This window comes from Macrobrachium rosenbergii, chromosome 2, assembly GCF_040412425.1.
Source record: "Macrobrachium rosenbergii isolate ZJJX-2024 chromosome 2, ASM4041242v1, whole genome shotgun sequence".
Classification (NCBI taxonomy): domain Eukaryota; kingdom Metazoa; phylum Arthropoda; class Malacostraca; order Decapoda; family Palaemonidae; genus Macrobrachium; species Macrobrachium rosenbergii.
Window position 1 is genome coordinate 43,136,732 of NC_089742.1, and position 13,569 is coordinate 43,150,300.

At 37.7% G+C, this 13,569-nt stretch overlaps 1 protein-coding gene across 1 annotated transcript; it reads left to right on the forward strand.

Annotated features, from left to right (window-relative positions):
- The first annotated feature begins 254 nt into the window (after positions 1 to 254).
- LOC136849733 (glucoside xylosyltransferase 1-like) lies at positions 255 to 3,583 on the forward strand. Its single transcript, XM_067123113.1, has 3 exons — positions 255 to 502; positions 2,212 to 2,373; positions 3,285 to 3,583. The coding sequence occupies exons 1-3, from the start codon at positions 377 to 379 to the stop codon at positions 3,477 to 3,479; spliced, it is 483 nt and encodes a 160-aa protein (XP_066979214.1). The 5' UTR covers positions 255 to 376; the 3' UTR covers positions 3,480 to 3,583.
- The last annotated feature ends 9,986 nt before the right edge of the window (positions 3,584 to 13,569 follow it).

Genomic DNA, 13,569 nt, shown 5'->3' on the forward strand with positions numbered 1-13,569 from the left:
ATATATATATATATATATATGTATACAGTATATATATGTATATATATAAGTATATATATACATATATATAGATATAGATTTAGACATAGATAGATAGATAGATAGACAGACAGATAGCTATATAGTATATATGTCTGTATTTATACACGCACACATATATATAATACATATATAGTGTGTGTGTATATATTATATATATACATACACACACACACACACACTTTAAGTACGTCTATTGAGTCACTGCCGTGGCTCATTACCTACACAAGTTTAGCCAAATAGCATGCATTCTAAGTGACTTTGCACTCATAAACATTACCTCCTTACAAAGTTCCCCACCTATGGATTTTCCGGCCTGAACACGGGCGTGGTACTGATGAATCTGACGCGTATGCGGAGCTTCCAAAACGGATGGGTGCCATCGATTACGGATTCCTTCATGAAATACAGGAGGAACTTCTCCCTCTCCGACCAGGACATCCTCACCAATTTCTTCAGTGAGGTGGGTTTTGCGACTGCAACGTCGGTTGAGTGATTGACTCATGGAATGTGGTGGGTTTATAACTCATCCGTTTTGACGAACTGGCGTATGTCATTTTGTTTTAAGTATTTGAGTTTTCCAGCCAGAGAGTGTCAGTTTCTGATACTCTATAATATATCAAAACTTCAGCTGTCTATGTTGTTACATTTCCCAACCAAATTTTCCCAAAAGTTGAGCTAAGGACCTCTGAATAATATAAAAATCTTTGAAGCCTATTTTCTCAGGGACAAATTGATGACTGATTGATTGAACTGAGTCTCATGACAGCACCGCATTCGTTGGCTAATTGATTGAGTTGGGTCTCGGCTGGTTCACTGAGATTAATCTTGTGACATCACTTGGTCGACTGATTGATTGGTGTGGGAATCATGAGTCACAAGGCCAGTTGACAGACTGAGGGAATTCTCTTGACGTCACTGTGTTGGTTCTTTGCTAGTTATTATAAAGCCATTTATCATTTGATTGACTGGGTAATTAATTGATTGATTAATTTATATGATTTTTAATATGTACTGGTATCAAGAATATAAAACACAGTGATATAATACTGTGTACTGGCGTCACTGCATACAGTGAGTTTGAGTCAAGGCACCGTTATGTCTTATAGGAGTGAGGCAGTTATCTCCTTTTTATCCGGACCAAGAGCTGACAAGTGATAACAATTGTAGTTAATGACGACTTATGAAAGTGCAGTATTTACTGAATTGTTGCATTAAAAAATGAAACGATACAAATGTTTATCGCGTGACAGCTCATACACAAAATTCATAAATACCAGTTAATAATTCCATACCTTAGACTCTAAGGTATTATTACTCTAAGGCTTAGAGTAATAAAATTGTACTGAGTAACTGGTAAAAAATTAGTCAGTGGTTATCATAAAAACGAATGAAGATCAATGAAGTCTGTGTGGATGTCATCGTATCCTACCATTGTTATTATTGTTATTCAAAATAAGGAAAAAAACAGGAATGGAACACGACTAAAGGGCAATCAAAATGTAAAGCAATAATGTCCAAGCCTATTATTCCATCCGGCATGCGTGTCTGTCAATATGTAAAAGTAAACACGGGAGGTACTTCAGCCCTGCACTCTGCAATGAGACTTTGTATGCTCTCGCTGATTCCAAACCCTTATAAAAGAAGAGGGCTGAAAATAAAGTTAAAGCCACAGCTTTATAAAATATTTAGCATACTAAGACTTGCAAGGAACCTCAGCAACCTGGCAAAAACAGTTGTGGGTCACGACGAGGCCCGAGACCCTTAAAACACTGGTTTAATTCCGAGGTGAACAGATCAAAGCTTAACCCAAAGTCATCAATCTGGCACTAAGACCTCTTTAGTTTCGTGGTTTATCCTTCCCTTCTTTCATCTTATCCTCGAATGTTCTCTTTGAATTAATTTTTGACGTCTTTACTATTATTAGACTGTCTTTAACATCCGCATGTCTAAACTTTTTTATTGCTAAATTTAGTTTGCATCTCCTCTTTTATTCAGTATTACCAAATTTCTTTTAGTTTTATTATCTCACTGATTACCGTCGTAACTTAACAAAACAGACAGACTAAAGGAAAACAAGCGGTGAGAGAAAACCGGCGTCAAGGGATAAACCCCGAACGCGGTAAACAATGATGGCTGAATAAACCAACCGTTTATTTGCCCCGTCCGCAGGAGAACTCCAAGTACCTCTACGAGTTGGGATGCGAATGGAATTATCGAGCTACCGTATGTCAGAGTGACTGGAACAAATGCGCCGCCGCTGCCTCCAGGGGCGTGGCCCTCCTGCATGGCTGTGACGGCACCTTCAGAGTCAACAAGGAACCCACGATCAAGGTCTGGACATTTCTTGCCTTTATTTCCGTCTCTGAATTGCGGCGGAATTCAAATCCTTTCCTAATTTCCTCGTGCATAAACTTGAGGGACTTTTTCTTTCCTTCTTTTATTTCTGCCTCTTTTACTTCTTCCCCTTTTCTAGTTTTTTTTCTAGTCTTCTTTTATTCCTTCGTCTTTGCTTGAGAAAAAGGTTCTATTTGTTTTTGCCTACTCATCTTCCTTTCACTTTGCGTAATTCTAGAATGATTGGATGATTGTTTGAAGTCCCCCGTGATATACGAAGTAAATTATATTCTTGATTCACCCTCATAAATTTTAAAAAGTAATGTAAGGAACTGAAACGTGCCGCTGTAAATCATCTGGTTTGATGGAACAATCGGTCATGAAATTTCATTGGCGTCATCATTTTCTTGATGCCAATTCCTCACTGTTGTCAGACATTGTCTGACGTTTCATGATCTCATAAAGCGAAGTTTTACTGATTTCATATTCTCACAAAGTAAAATGATCTCACGCTTTGGTTTTTCACTATGCTAAGGTTTTCACAAGTTTCGTATTCTCAAGAATTAGAAAATGCTACAGATTTCATATTGTTGTAAAGCTAACATTTTTTCACAGATTTCAACTTTTTATGAAGCTAAATTTTTGAGCTAGTTGCATCTCTGTCTTGAACCAAATTTTCATTAGTTTCATATTCTTATACGGATAAGGTGTCATAGGAGTCATTTCTCACTGGTTTTATGCTCTCATAACTGAAAATAAAATTGTTAAGACCAAGAAGAAAAAATTCCATAAAAAAAATATCGAGGAGCAAATTTGCATATGCCCAAAGTGGAGCTACCTGTCTGAGGGCTTTGATTCACATAAACGAAGTGGCAGTTAGCCCTCACGTACATTAATTTTTATTCCAGGCAGTCTTCCAAGCATGGGAGAGATACCAAATGGGATCGCCAATAAAGGAACTCCTGTCTCTACTTGAGGAGGCACTCAGCATGCCTTTTGCCAAAGGATGTATCGGGCTGTCGAATATCAAGGACATATTCTTGAAGGGTCTCAAGAGGCACCTTGCCAGCCAACACACTGCCACTGCAGGAGAAGGGTCTTAAAAGTCGATGCAGAAAATAAAGCAAAATATTTATTTTATTTATTTGCCATTATCTTCTCTCTCTGTTTTCGTATGCATGTACTTGGACAAAGACAGACACATATACTGTACATACATGAATTCATAGATACTTACATGCATGCATATATATATATATATATATATATATATATATATATATATATATATATGTATGTATATATATATATATGTATATACACACATATATATATATATATATATATATATATATATATATATATATATATATATATATATATATATAATGTGTGTGTGTTATGTTAGTTCTGTTTTACAGGAAGCTGCTTTGCACTTCAATTACTTTTAACGATGTTCCACATGAATGCTTGTATTTTGTGAATTATGATAATTAATAGCGAAATATGTGGAACTTCCACGGGAATAAATATCCCTAGACTTTATTTTAAATAAGAACAATAAAAAATGCATTCTTGAACTCTGCATCATTTATACTTGCCTTTAGCGCTTTCCTTGCAGACTACCATTTTTCCTAGCTCCCCTTCCACCACTCTATTCCTTCGCCCCTCCTCTCCTAGATTCTTTGAAAGACAACGAGATCCCACGAACAGCATTATCACTTGCAGTGTTATGCTGTTATAGCTGCACCAACTCTGTACATTAGAACTGAAACGTAAATAAAACACAGCGCTTAAAGGTAGGCTTTTTTTCTAGCTCCACTACGCTCCTCCTTCCCCATCGACCCTCCCCCTTCCATCGGCCCTTAGAATTTTTAGTGATTCTATTGATACCAAGTATAATGATGATAACAACAGTAATATACAAAGGACGTTTCTTCCTAAGGCACGTTTACGTTCAGAATATACTTGAATGTTTCTCTCGGTGGAATAAAATTGTTCATAATTTTCTTCAGAAACTTCAGACCTAAAGGTTGTCCAACTAAAACTGAATCCTGATTAAGCACACTGCTGACGCATATGAAGCTGAAAAGATACGGTTAACTTACTGTGTCACTACCCTACTAAGTGTCATAAAACCTGCAGCAGGACTGGTATTAAACCCGCCATACACTACTACAAAACCTTTGAAATAATGATATTATTACGTAGCTTTCATATGCCTATAATAGAAGAGTTTAAGCTTAGGAAAACTGTTTAATATTGCGGCCAGCAACAGATATAAAACAACCCAGTATATATATATATATATATATATATATATATATATATATATATATATATATATATATATATATATATATATATACTATGCTATTTGGGCATATTTTCTTTCTTGTATAACTTCTATAACTTCTATGGCGGTCAATGGCATTTTTACCTAAAAGATAGTCTCTGCTATAATGCCACACACACACATATATAAATTATATATATATACATATATATATATATATATATATATATATATATATATATATATATATATATATATATATATAAAATGTGTGTGCGTGTGTGTATGTGGGAGTGAGTGCATTATACGGCACAGAAAATTATTCATTTGCATATCATAAATAAAGTATAAATTATTATTCAAATTAATTCCCGTTTATCGTTCGCGGACTCAATCGGCATTTTAATATGCATGAATGGAATTTCATCAGAGGGCTTCAACTCACAATACTTTTTTTTTATCTGGACTCTCTCTTTAAACTCCGGACGCCCTCAGATCTCATTGTGGCCCATCGCTTAGAGCATCCAATTTCTAACGTTTATCGTAAGTTACAGGAATACTTAACACTTTTTTTATCTATGTTTTGATCCAGCATGAAGGGATGACGTCACCTAACCATGTCTAGAACTACAATGAATAGGTAATGAAGGAGTAGACTGCTTTATACATTTCTTAAATAATGTATTGTGTGCTGCTGTTAAGGTCTTATAAACATAATCTCGACTGGCAATTAGTGAGTTAGTCATGTAGTACTTGCTGAATTAGTAAAGATTAAACAACTAGCCTACAACTGAGGGTGATTTTATCACATTTCCTTTTGGATATTGGGATTGTTAAGCAATTTATTTAATGCCTTTGATATTTAAAATCTTGAAGTCAGTATTTGTAGCATAATTTGGAAATGTTCAACCACTTAAGTTAGGACTGTCACAGTTTTACACTTTTAGCACTAGCCATGAAATTCAGGATAGATTTTTTCCTGTAAAAGCCAGAACGAGAACTGAAACCTAATTAAAGGACTAACAGTTATTGAGAATATGATTTATGAATGAACATCTTTACTTAAAGACAGATAAGTTCAAAGATTTTAGAACCAAGAAGAAATGAATCATCTGAATACTCAACACGAGCAAATGTCCTTGTTTTAGCTTATGAATAATGCGAACAGTATAGTACAGACTGCGTCATATGTACTTTCAAGCTGCCTCTTTACTCTGCGTGCATCTTGTTTCTCCTGATACCCACAACAATCCCTTATTTCGAAGGCGGGTCTGTCACTTCTTTCGGGGTCAAGTCCCACCTTTGTTTTTTCATTCTTTTCTTTCTTAGTTCCTTTAAACCTGAGCTACATGAGTTTATTGGGTTACCTGCCTCGCTGCCGTCTGTATAAGATTTACTTGCAGCAGGAACCTCTTTTCCTACTGGAAATGGCGATCGGTCGAGCAAGCGTAACAAAGTCATCCTAATACTCTTGTGGTGTGTGTGCGATACACGTACACACACACACACACACGCATATATATATATATATTTATATATATATATATATATATATATATATATATATACTCGTATATGCGTGTGTAAATATATATATATATATATATATATATATATATATATATATATATATATATATAATATGTATATATATATATATATATATATATATATATATATATATATATTCTGTATATATACTAGTATATATGTGTGTATATGTGTAAATCCTAATCATATAATCATTTGTTTTTATAGAAGAGTGCCCTCATAGCCTAGGTATAAACGCACACATTTGCCATGTAAGACCGCTGCTTTGAACGACCCTCCATTTGAGAGACAAAGTTTTCCGTTAAATTGAAATTCCCCAAGCTTAAAAAGAACTATTTAATCAAAGGGAGACTGCGAAATACTGTACAATTACAGCGGTGCCCTCGTCTCTCAAAGGGAGAACTCGAGGGTGCAAGAAACCGCTTTCATTTCAGTGGAGGCTCAGTCACTGGTTTGTTCTGTGGGCTTCTGGGGCCCTCATTGTGTTTCATTGCCGCTCACAGCGGACTCCAAGGAGCTGTTGCAAGTTTCTACTCATTGGCTTGTTGGGATGAGGTTCCTAGCCTCGTGCTCAGATTCCAGTGGTGTCGCTTTCATTTTTAGAGAACTGGGGGAGGGACTAAACGAAGCAGAAAACTTTAATTCACTCAAATGCAATTGCAAAATAATCTGAGTGATGCAAAGAGCTTTTAATACGTAATATGCGTACATGCAGACAGTTTAATCGATGTTTACATATATTTTGAGAGTATACCTGTTTATGGAAGTTCCAGTACATAATTTCTAATGTTAAAAAGTAAATTAAGTTTAAGTTACTCGAAAATTTAAAAAAACTTGAGCGTAGAGTCAACTCCCAGAACTCATCAAAATTCAAGCGTTAATGAAATTTACAACAAACATTGCAGTTTGGCGTAAGAAGCAAATTCTACATAATAAAATCCGAAAGCCAATTGAGTGAAAGAATGAATGAATGACTGAATGAATGAATGATGAGAGCTGAATAAAGTAAAATGACAATTTTCTTTATTGTTTACACTGAGAGGAATTACGTAACACCGATCGACTTGAATGTTCACAATGAGAGAGAGAGAGAGAGAGAGAGAGAGCGTTGGTTTTGCTACCATTGTTGGTCACAGCGTCCTTGGGTATCTATGACGAGGTCCTTAATCAAGAAGGGCTTGGATTAAAGAGCCTGCCGATAGTGCCGAAGTTTCGCCATCAAACTTTTCAAAGAACTGCACCAATCACAACTTTTCTAAGGGACTTCGTCAATCGCGGTTATTGAAAATGCTTATTTAATAATCGTTGTTTTTTAAATTTATATTACACAGTTGAATAATCGTCATCCCTACAGTTCCTATCTTGTTAGCAAAACGAGGGCTGACAGGAGGGACCCCAAAAATAAACGCTGGTGATTTATGGTGTTAGGTATAGCTATCACCGCTTCTAGCTCTTCGTTTAGTTTATTTTAGCGTGATAATCTGAAAAGAAAATTTTCCATGAATATATGACGTTTTAGAAAGGCGAATCAACCCAAGGAACAGGAACCTATATACAAGAAAATATTATTTAATAATCAACTGATCATTTGAAAACACAAAAACTTATGACATGGGGTTGTGTGAAGAGACTCAAACCTAACGAGTAGGTAATTTAATAAATATATTTGTTGTACTGTGACACTGTACTAAATGAGGATTTTTTTAAATGCAGAGACTAACGGGACGGACAACCCAACTCCTTTTTCGAGACCATGGCCTAAGCCAACTTCAAAAATGAAAGAACGAAAACGGAGAGTGGGGATCAACCCCGAATGAAGCGATAGCCCGCCTCTTGAAGGAAAGAAGGTTATGGGAGTCAAAGAAAACGTAAAAATGGCCTGGGTATTCATAGGAGTAGGGAAACTTGCCAACAAAACTCAGATACTTATCAGATTTGGAACTAATCCTTTTTTATAATTTTAATAAGAGGAATTCAGATCTTAGGTCTAATTAGCAACGTCAGGGACACAGTAGGAAGGCGTAACCGAACACCAAACTGACTTTAGTCTGTTGACCTCAAATATATCATTTGCCCTCAGGTCAAAAGACACATACCAGACACCGTTGGCATATAAACACCCGTGGCTGTCTGTGGGGCATGGCCATGGGGATAGCAACATCATCCCAAAAATCGTTACAAGGCAGGCGTGGATTCTCGGAATCCGAAAAGCCAAGAGGGTGAGTAAGTACCTTCATTCCTCTGCGATCACTTGAGTACCTTTATGACATTCTGCTATCATTAGCGTCGTCAAAAGTAGTGTCATAAGCAGTTAGCAGCAATATAATCATCAGTGCCGAAGAATTGTAGCAAATAGTGATACTACAGCAGTATGGAAGATGATGTAACAATAATAATAACCCACATTCTCACAGGAAACCTTCCGCCTTGTCAAAACTTCACGAAAGAGAAAACAGAAAGAAAGAACAAGCAAACAAGAAACGCACCTCTCACACCTTGTGTTCATAAAGAATAAAGGGGTGCTGATGCCCTCTGCAAACGCCGAAGTGGCACTGCCGGGAACTCCCAACTTTCATTGTCTCCTCCGTCTGCAGTTCAAAGGGGGAAACTTTTCTAATTTCGAGCCAAACGAAGGTTAGGCAAAGTAATAAAAGAAATCACTTCCCGAGTTAAAGAATGCACCGACGAGGCTCGGGGGAGAATTGGTGTTACTGGGAGGAGAGACTCGGACGCTCGTGAGGCGGAGAGGAGAACTGCCGTTAAAACTTTACAGGTACAGTTCTTACGTGTTTCTTTATTTACAGGCTTAAGCAAGCTTACATACAAAGCTACATGTGTGTGTGTGCGTGCGTGTGTGTGTATGTGGGCGCGCGTGAGAGAGAGAGAGAGAGAGAGAGAGAGAGAGAGAGAGAGAGAGAGAGAGAGTCATTAAAACTTACAAAGTTCTTGTTTCTAAGTTTATTTACAAGGCACTAAAGCCAGAGTATTTTTTGTGTGCGTTTGCGATAGAGAAAGAGAGACAGAAGGAGTTATCATGATTAAATGGTGTAAGTTTATTGCTAGCGTACAGTTGTGCATGTGTGTGAGTGTGTGTGTATGTGTGTGTGTGTGTGTGTGTGTGAGTGTGAGAGAGAGAGAGAGAGAGAGAGAGAGAGAGAGAGAGAAGGGAGGGGGGAGGGAAACACTGAATCTTTCTAAGAGTAATAAGTGAAGTCCATAACTCACCAGTCTTTTCAATCACCGCCGTTGATCCCAATCTTTATCCAAACAACAATGATGTAGCATCCTTGATATGCAGCCTCTGTCCCCCTAGTCTCATTATGAGGCAGGGCTCCCTAACCTTATCTCGGCCAGCATCAATATGAATAAACCTCATTACGAAAACAAACTGCCTAATCAGTAACATCAACACGAGCAATGCAATCAACGGATAGCAATTTCAATAGGTGTGTCCGGTAGCTGAATGCTCACCAGAGGAGTCGGGGGTGGGGGGGTCACCGGCAGCTACGTTAGAGAGGGTAGGTGGGTTTCAACGAGGACCAACTATAACATGTGACGGGTAATTACTGAACGACGGGTATACCTCGTCGACCGCGTATTGCAAAGGGCAATGAAAGATCGCTTCAATGGCTGTTCTTTGAGAGGCTGAATACTACCGACTATTACTTGCAATGGTCTTGCAACGGGTGATTATCACTCGATGATATTTGACCAAAGGGAATCTAATGGTAGTTTGATAAGATGATTGCCCACTAAAAGCCTTTCTTCTCCCAAGATAAATTGACGGGCAAAATCCATTTTCTTCTTTTTTATTTCTATTTCTCCTTTAATCGCTTTTTTATTATCAGGTGGATGGCCCACCTAATGCTGATTTAATGATAGCTTCGGGTGATTCATAAGTTCTACTGCACGAGGAGCCTTAAATTTCTTGCGATTAAGACTAGAAACTAAGAATTCTAAACTCACTTATATAACCAAGTTAATACCGTGGATGTTTTACAGGATGAGTAGAGAAATATTTCGATTATTATCAGCAGGTGAATCTTCAGAGGACCTTCCTTTTATGGAACTCTGAACATACCCCACTATAAAAATTTCCCTACCTAATCATTGCTATAATGAAACTGAATATAACTATGACAATGCCATTGGATTTTTATTTGTACACCTATCTAAACACATTCCACTGAACCTACAACCAACTGATCACTGGAGCATCAGCAGCTGAATACAACGAAGGAATTCTAAGCTCAACTCTTAGGTGAACTTTCACGTTAAACAGCATCTCTCTAAGCACATTTCAGTAAGCATACTTTTACTAGTGGAGCAGGGGAAAAGTAACGAAGGCAGTCACTTGGACGGGCGAATTACGATCCATCATGACGTGCCCTTGATGAAAGACTGATTAGACAGGTCCATGCAGATAATAACAAGTTTGCCAAGGTTTAATTGGGGTTAGGCACGTGTCAATGCCACTGATTACATTAAATCATAAAAAAGAGCGCTAAAATTCTGCTACTTTTGTTAGTGGTACTAATAATTCTGTTTCTGCTCTTGCGCTACTAATAAAAAAAAAAATAAAATTGTTAACAGAAAGCTGACTACTTACCTAGAGAGATTTTGTTTTTGCTGGGCGTAATCAACAGTAATTAAAGTCGGTGCGAGAGGCAGAATCATATACAAGATGATGATGGAAAATATAAAGAGCCGCGGGAAAAAATATAGTAAATAACCAAAAGAAAATATGAGCAGAAGTGATGGTATGTGGTAAATTGTAGCTGTAAAGACGGAAGTGCAAAAGCGAGTTAGGGGGCAGAGAGAGAGAGAGAGAGAGAGAGAGAGAGAGAGAGAGAGAGAGAGAGAGAGAGAGAATAGTCGAGTCTTGATCCCGGAATGCATAACTTCCTCACCTGCAGGAAATTCACCCAAATTAGCATTGGCTAATGCGTAGGCAGAAGCAAAGTCACCTGAAAAGGTCTCACAAGCCAGGGCAGACGAGTCTACTCCATTTTTCTGTTTCTCGTGTGGGGGGCCGGGAGCGTTTCACTTTCGTCCCCTGCTGGACTTTCTCCGTCCTAGCAATATCCCCATCGCGACAGAATTTGTGCTCTGATTCCGTATCGCTTAAGCCAGTAATGATGAGTGAATTATTCTTGGAGAATTTCGCCTTCCGAGGTCGGCGTTGAATTTAGGTGAAAAGGAAAAATACATTGAATTTCCTGTCAAAAAATATTTAAATGTATGATATTAAAAAGGTACCTGAAATTTAAACCTAAGCTTATCACCAGTAAGACTCGCATAGAACAAAGTAACAAAATGTGTTGCAGTGAGCTTAACTCGAATTATGATTTTCGAGAAGTTGGAGCAATGGCCGAATGTAATTGGGAAACCACTGGTACTATAACACAAGGATGCTGTCTTCCATTAGTTGTAAGTCCCAGAAGCTTAGGAAAATTGCGAATAATTTTCGTTCATATATGCCAAGGAGGACGAGAAGGGCAGGGCGGCTGGAATGTGGATCGAAAGTTGTTAGAAAAAGAGAAATAGCCAGAAAAGAATTATTGCTGATGAAAATAACCACCTGCGCAGGTAATACCTACTCAGGTTGGCTTTCAAGTTCCATTACAGTCTAAATCTCTTTGCCCCAAACCGCTGGTGCTCGTTGACATTCCAGTAAGTCTTGGCATTTCACAAGTCAAGGGCGTTATCCTACTCTTAAACCCTTCTCTTTTATCCTGGATTTGACCAAGCTGAGGACAAGTAATTCACAACTCATCATTTGATTCCAAGTGTCTCGAAGAATAGTGAGTTTCTGGAAATGTAATCTCTGCTGACTCACTAGGAATATGATACCGATATAAAACTACGAATACACACGCACGCACGCACACACCGCCCACACACACCACCCACACACACACACACACCATATACTGTACATATACATACGAGGTTTTCCGCAACGTCTTACAGTTGACTGACTGTCAGGTAAATTATTCACTACCTACGCGGAAAAGAACACCAAAAACAGCGCAACATCTTTCATTCCTTATTAAGCGAACAAGAAACAGATTCGGTTTGCCATTTCAGTGGCATTTCAGCATTTGCCCAGCTCTCTCTCTCTCTCTCTCTCTCTCTCTCTCTCTCTCTCCTCTAAGTTCAGTTCGTCTGAATATCAGGTGACAAAGCGAGGTTTCCATTAACATACCTGAGGCATCCAAAACTTGTGCCAATTCCTTTTTCCGAGAACTTTCCTTCTTCCAACAGCTCTTGTAAAGGTTTTCTCGCGATTGCTTTTTCGCCAAGTGTCCCTTCTCATATAGTTTCAGCATCGTTTTCTCTTGGGAACTTTTCCATTTATCCTGCTCCACGATTCTTCAGAGACGTCGCTCCAAATATTTGTTTTTATAGTGATCATTATACAAAGTAGCAGGGAATGACCAGCAAGATAAATAGGATTCTTTTCTTAAATGCCTTCACCAAACAAGTGTGATGGGAGTTGTGCATTCATGGTGTCTGCTTGTTTCTTCGTAGTAGGAAAAATCTTAAACGTTGTTAATGGATTAATTAATATTATATTTAGCAGTAGGATGGGCTATGCCATGAGCTGTGGGAAATATAAGGCAGAGTTGATGGGATTTTCAGATGGATTCGGATCGTGATGTGAATCTAGGATTTATTCAGCGAAGGCATAGGTATGAATACATATGAATTTACTCCGAGTGCTTTTTAGTTTGCAATATATATTCATATTTAAAAGATCGAAGAAAGGTCAGATATTGATCTTCTTCCTTTGAATAATAGATCTTTACCTATCAGCTGTGACTGACCATGCGATAGGGTAAAGAACAATGTATTAGAGGTTAAGAAGTACAAAGTAATGCCAGCAATATTCGAAGTGAGATGTAAAACAGGCAAAAAAAAAAATAAAATAAAATAAAATAAGACATAAATCATGACGAGTAATGTTTCCTTTCTTATTCATCGCTCAGCAGTTGCACACCGCACTGTTGTCAGGAACTGGTGATAAGATGTTAATGAAATCGATGTTAAAAAATCTGATAATAAATTTGCTTTGAATTTGTTAGACACGTATAACCTCTGAGCCAGGCTGAGCAGAAAAGGTGGCGATTTTTATCCGCGTTACAAATACCTTGTCGCTCTTTAGATCTTATGGGAAGTAATTCATTCTAATTCACGACTTTCTGACGTTAAAATATCGCAGAAAATCTGAGCAATGCGAATTAATTAATAAGGTTTTTTTAGTTCAATAGCCTATTTGCTCTTCTCCGTATCTTAACTACCGTTTTTCGTCTCTTCTCAACTCGTGACTGACGTGTTAGTGA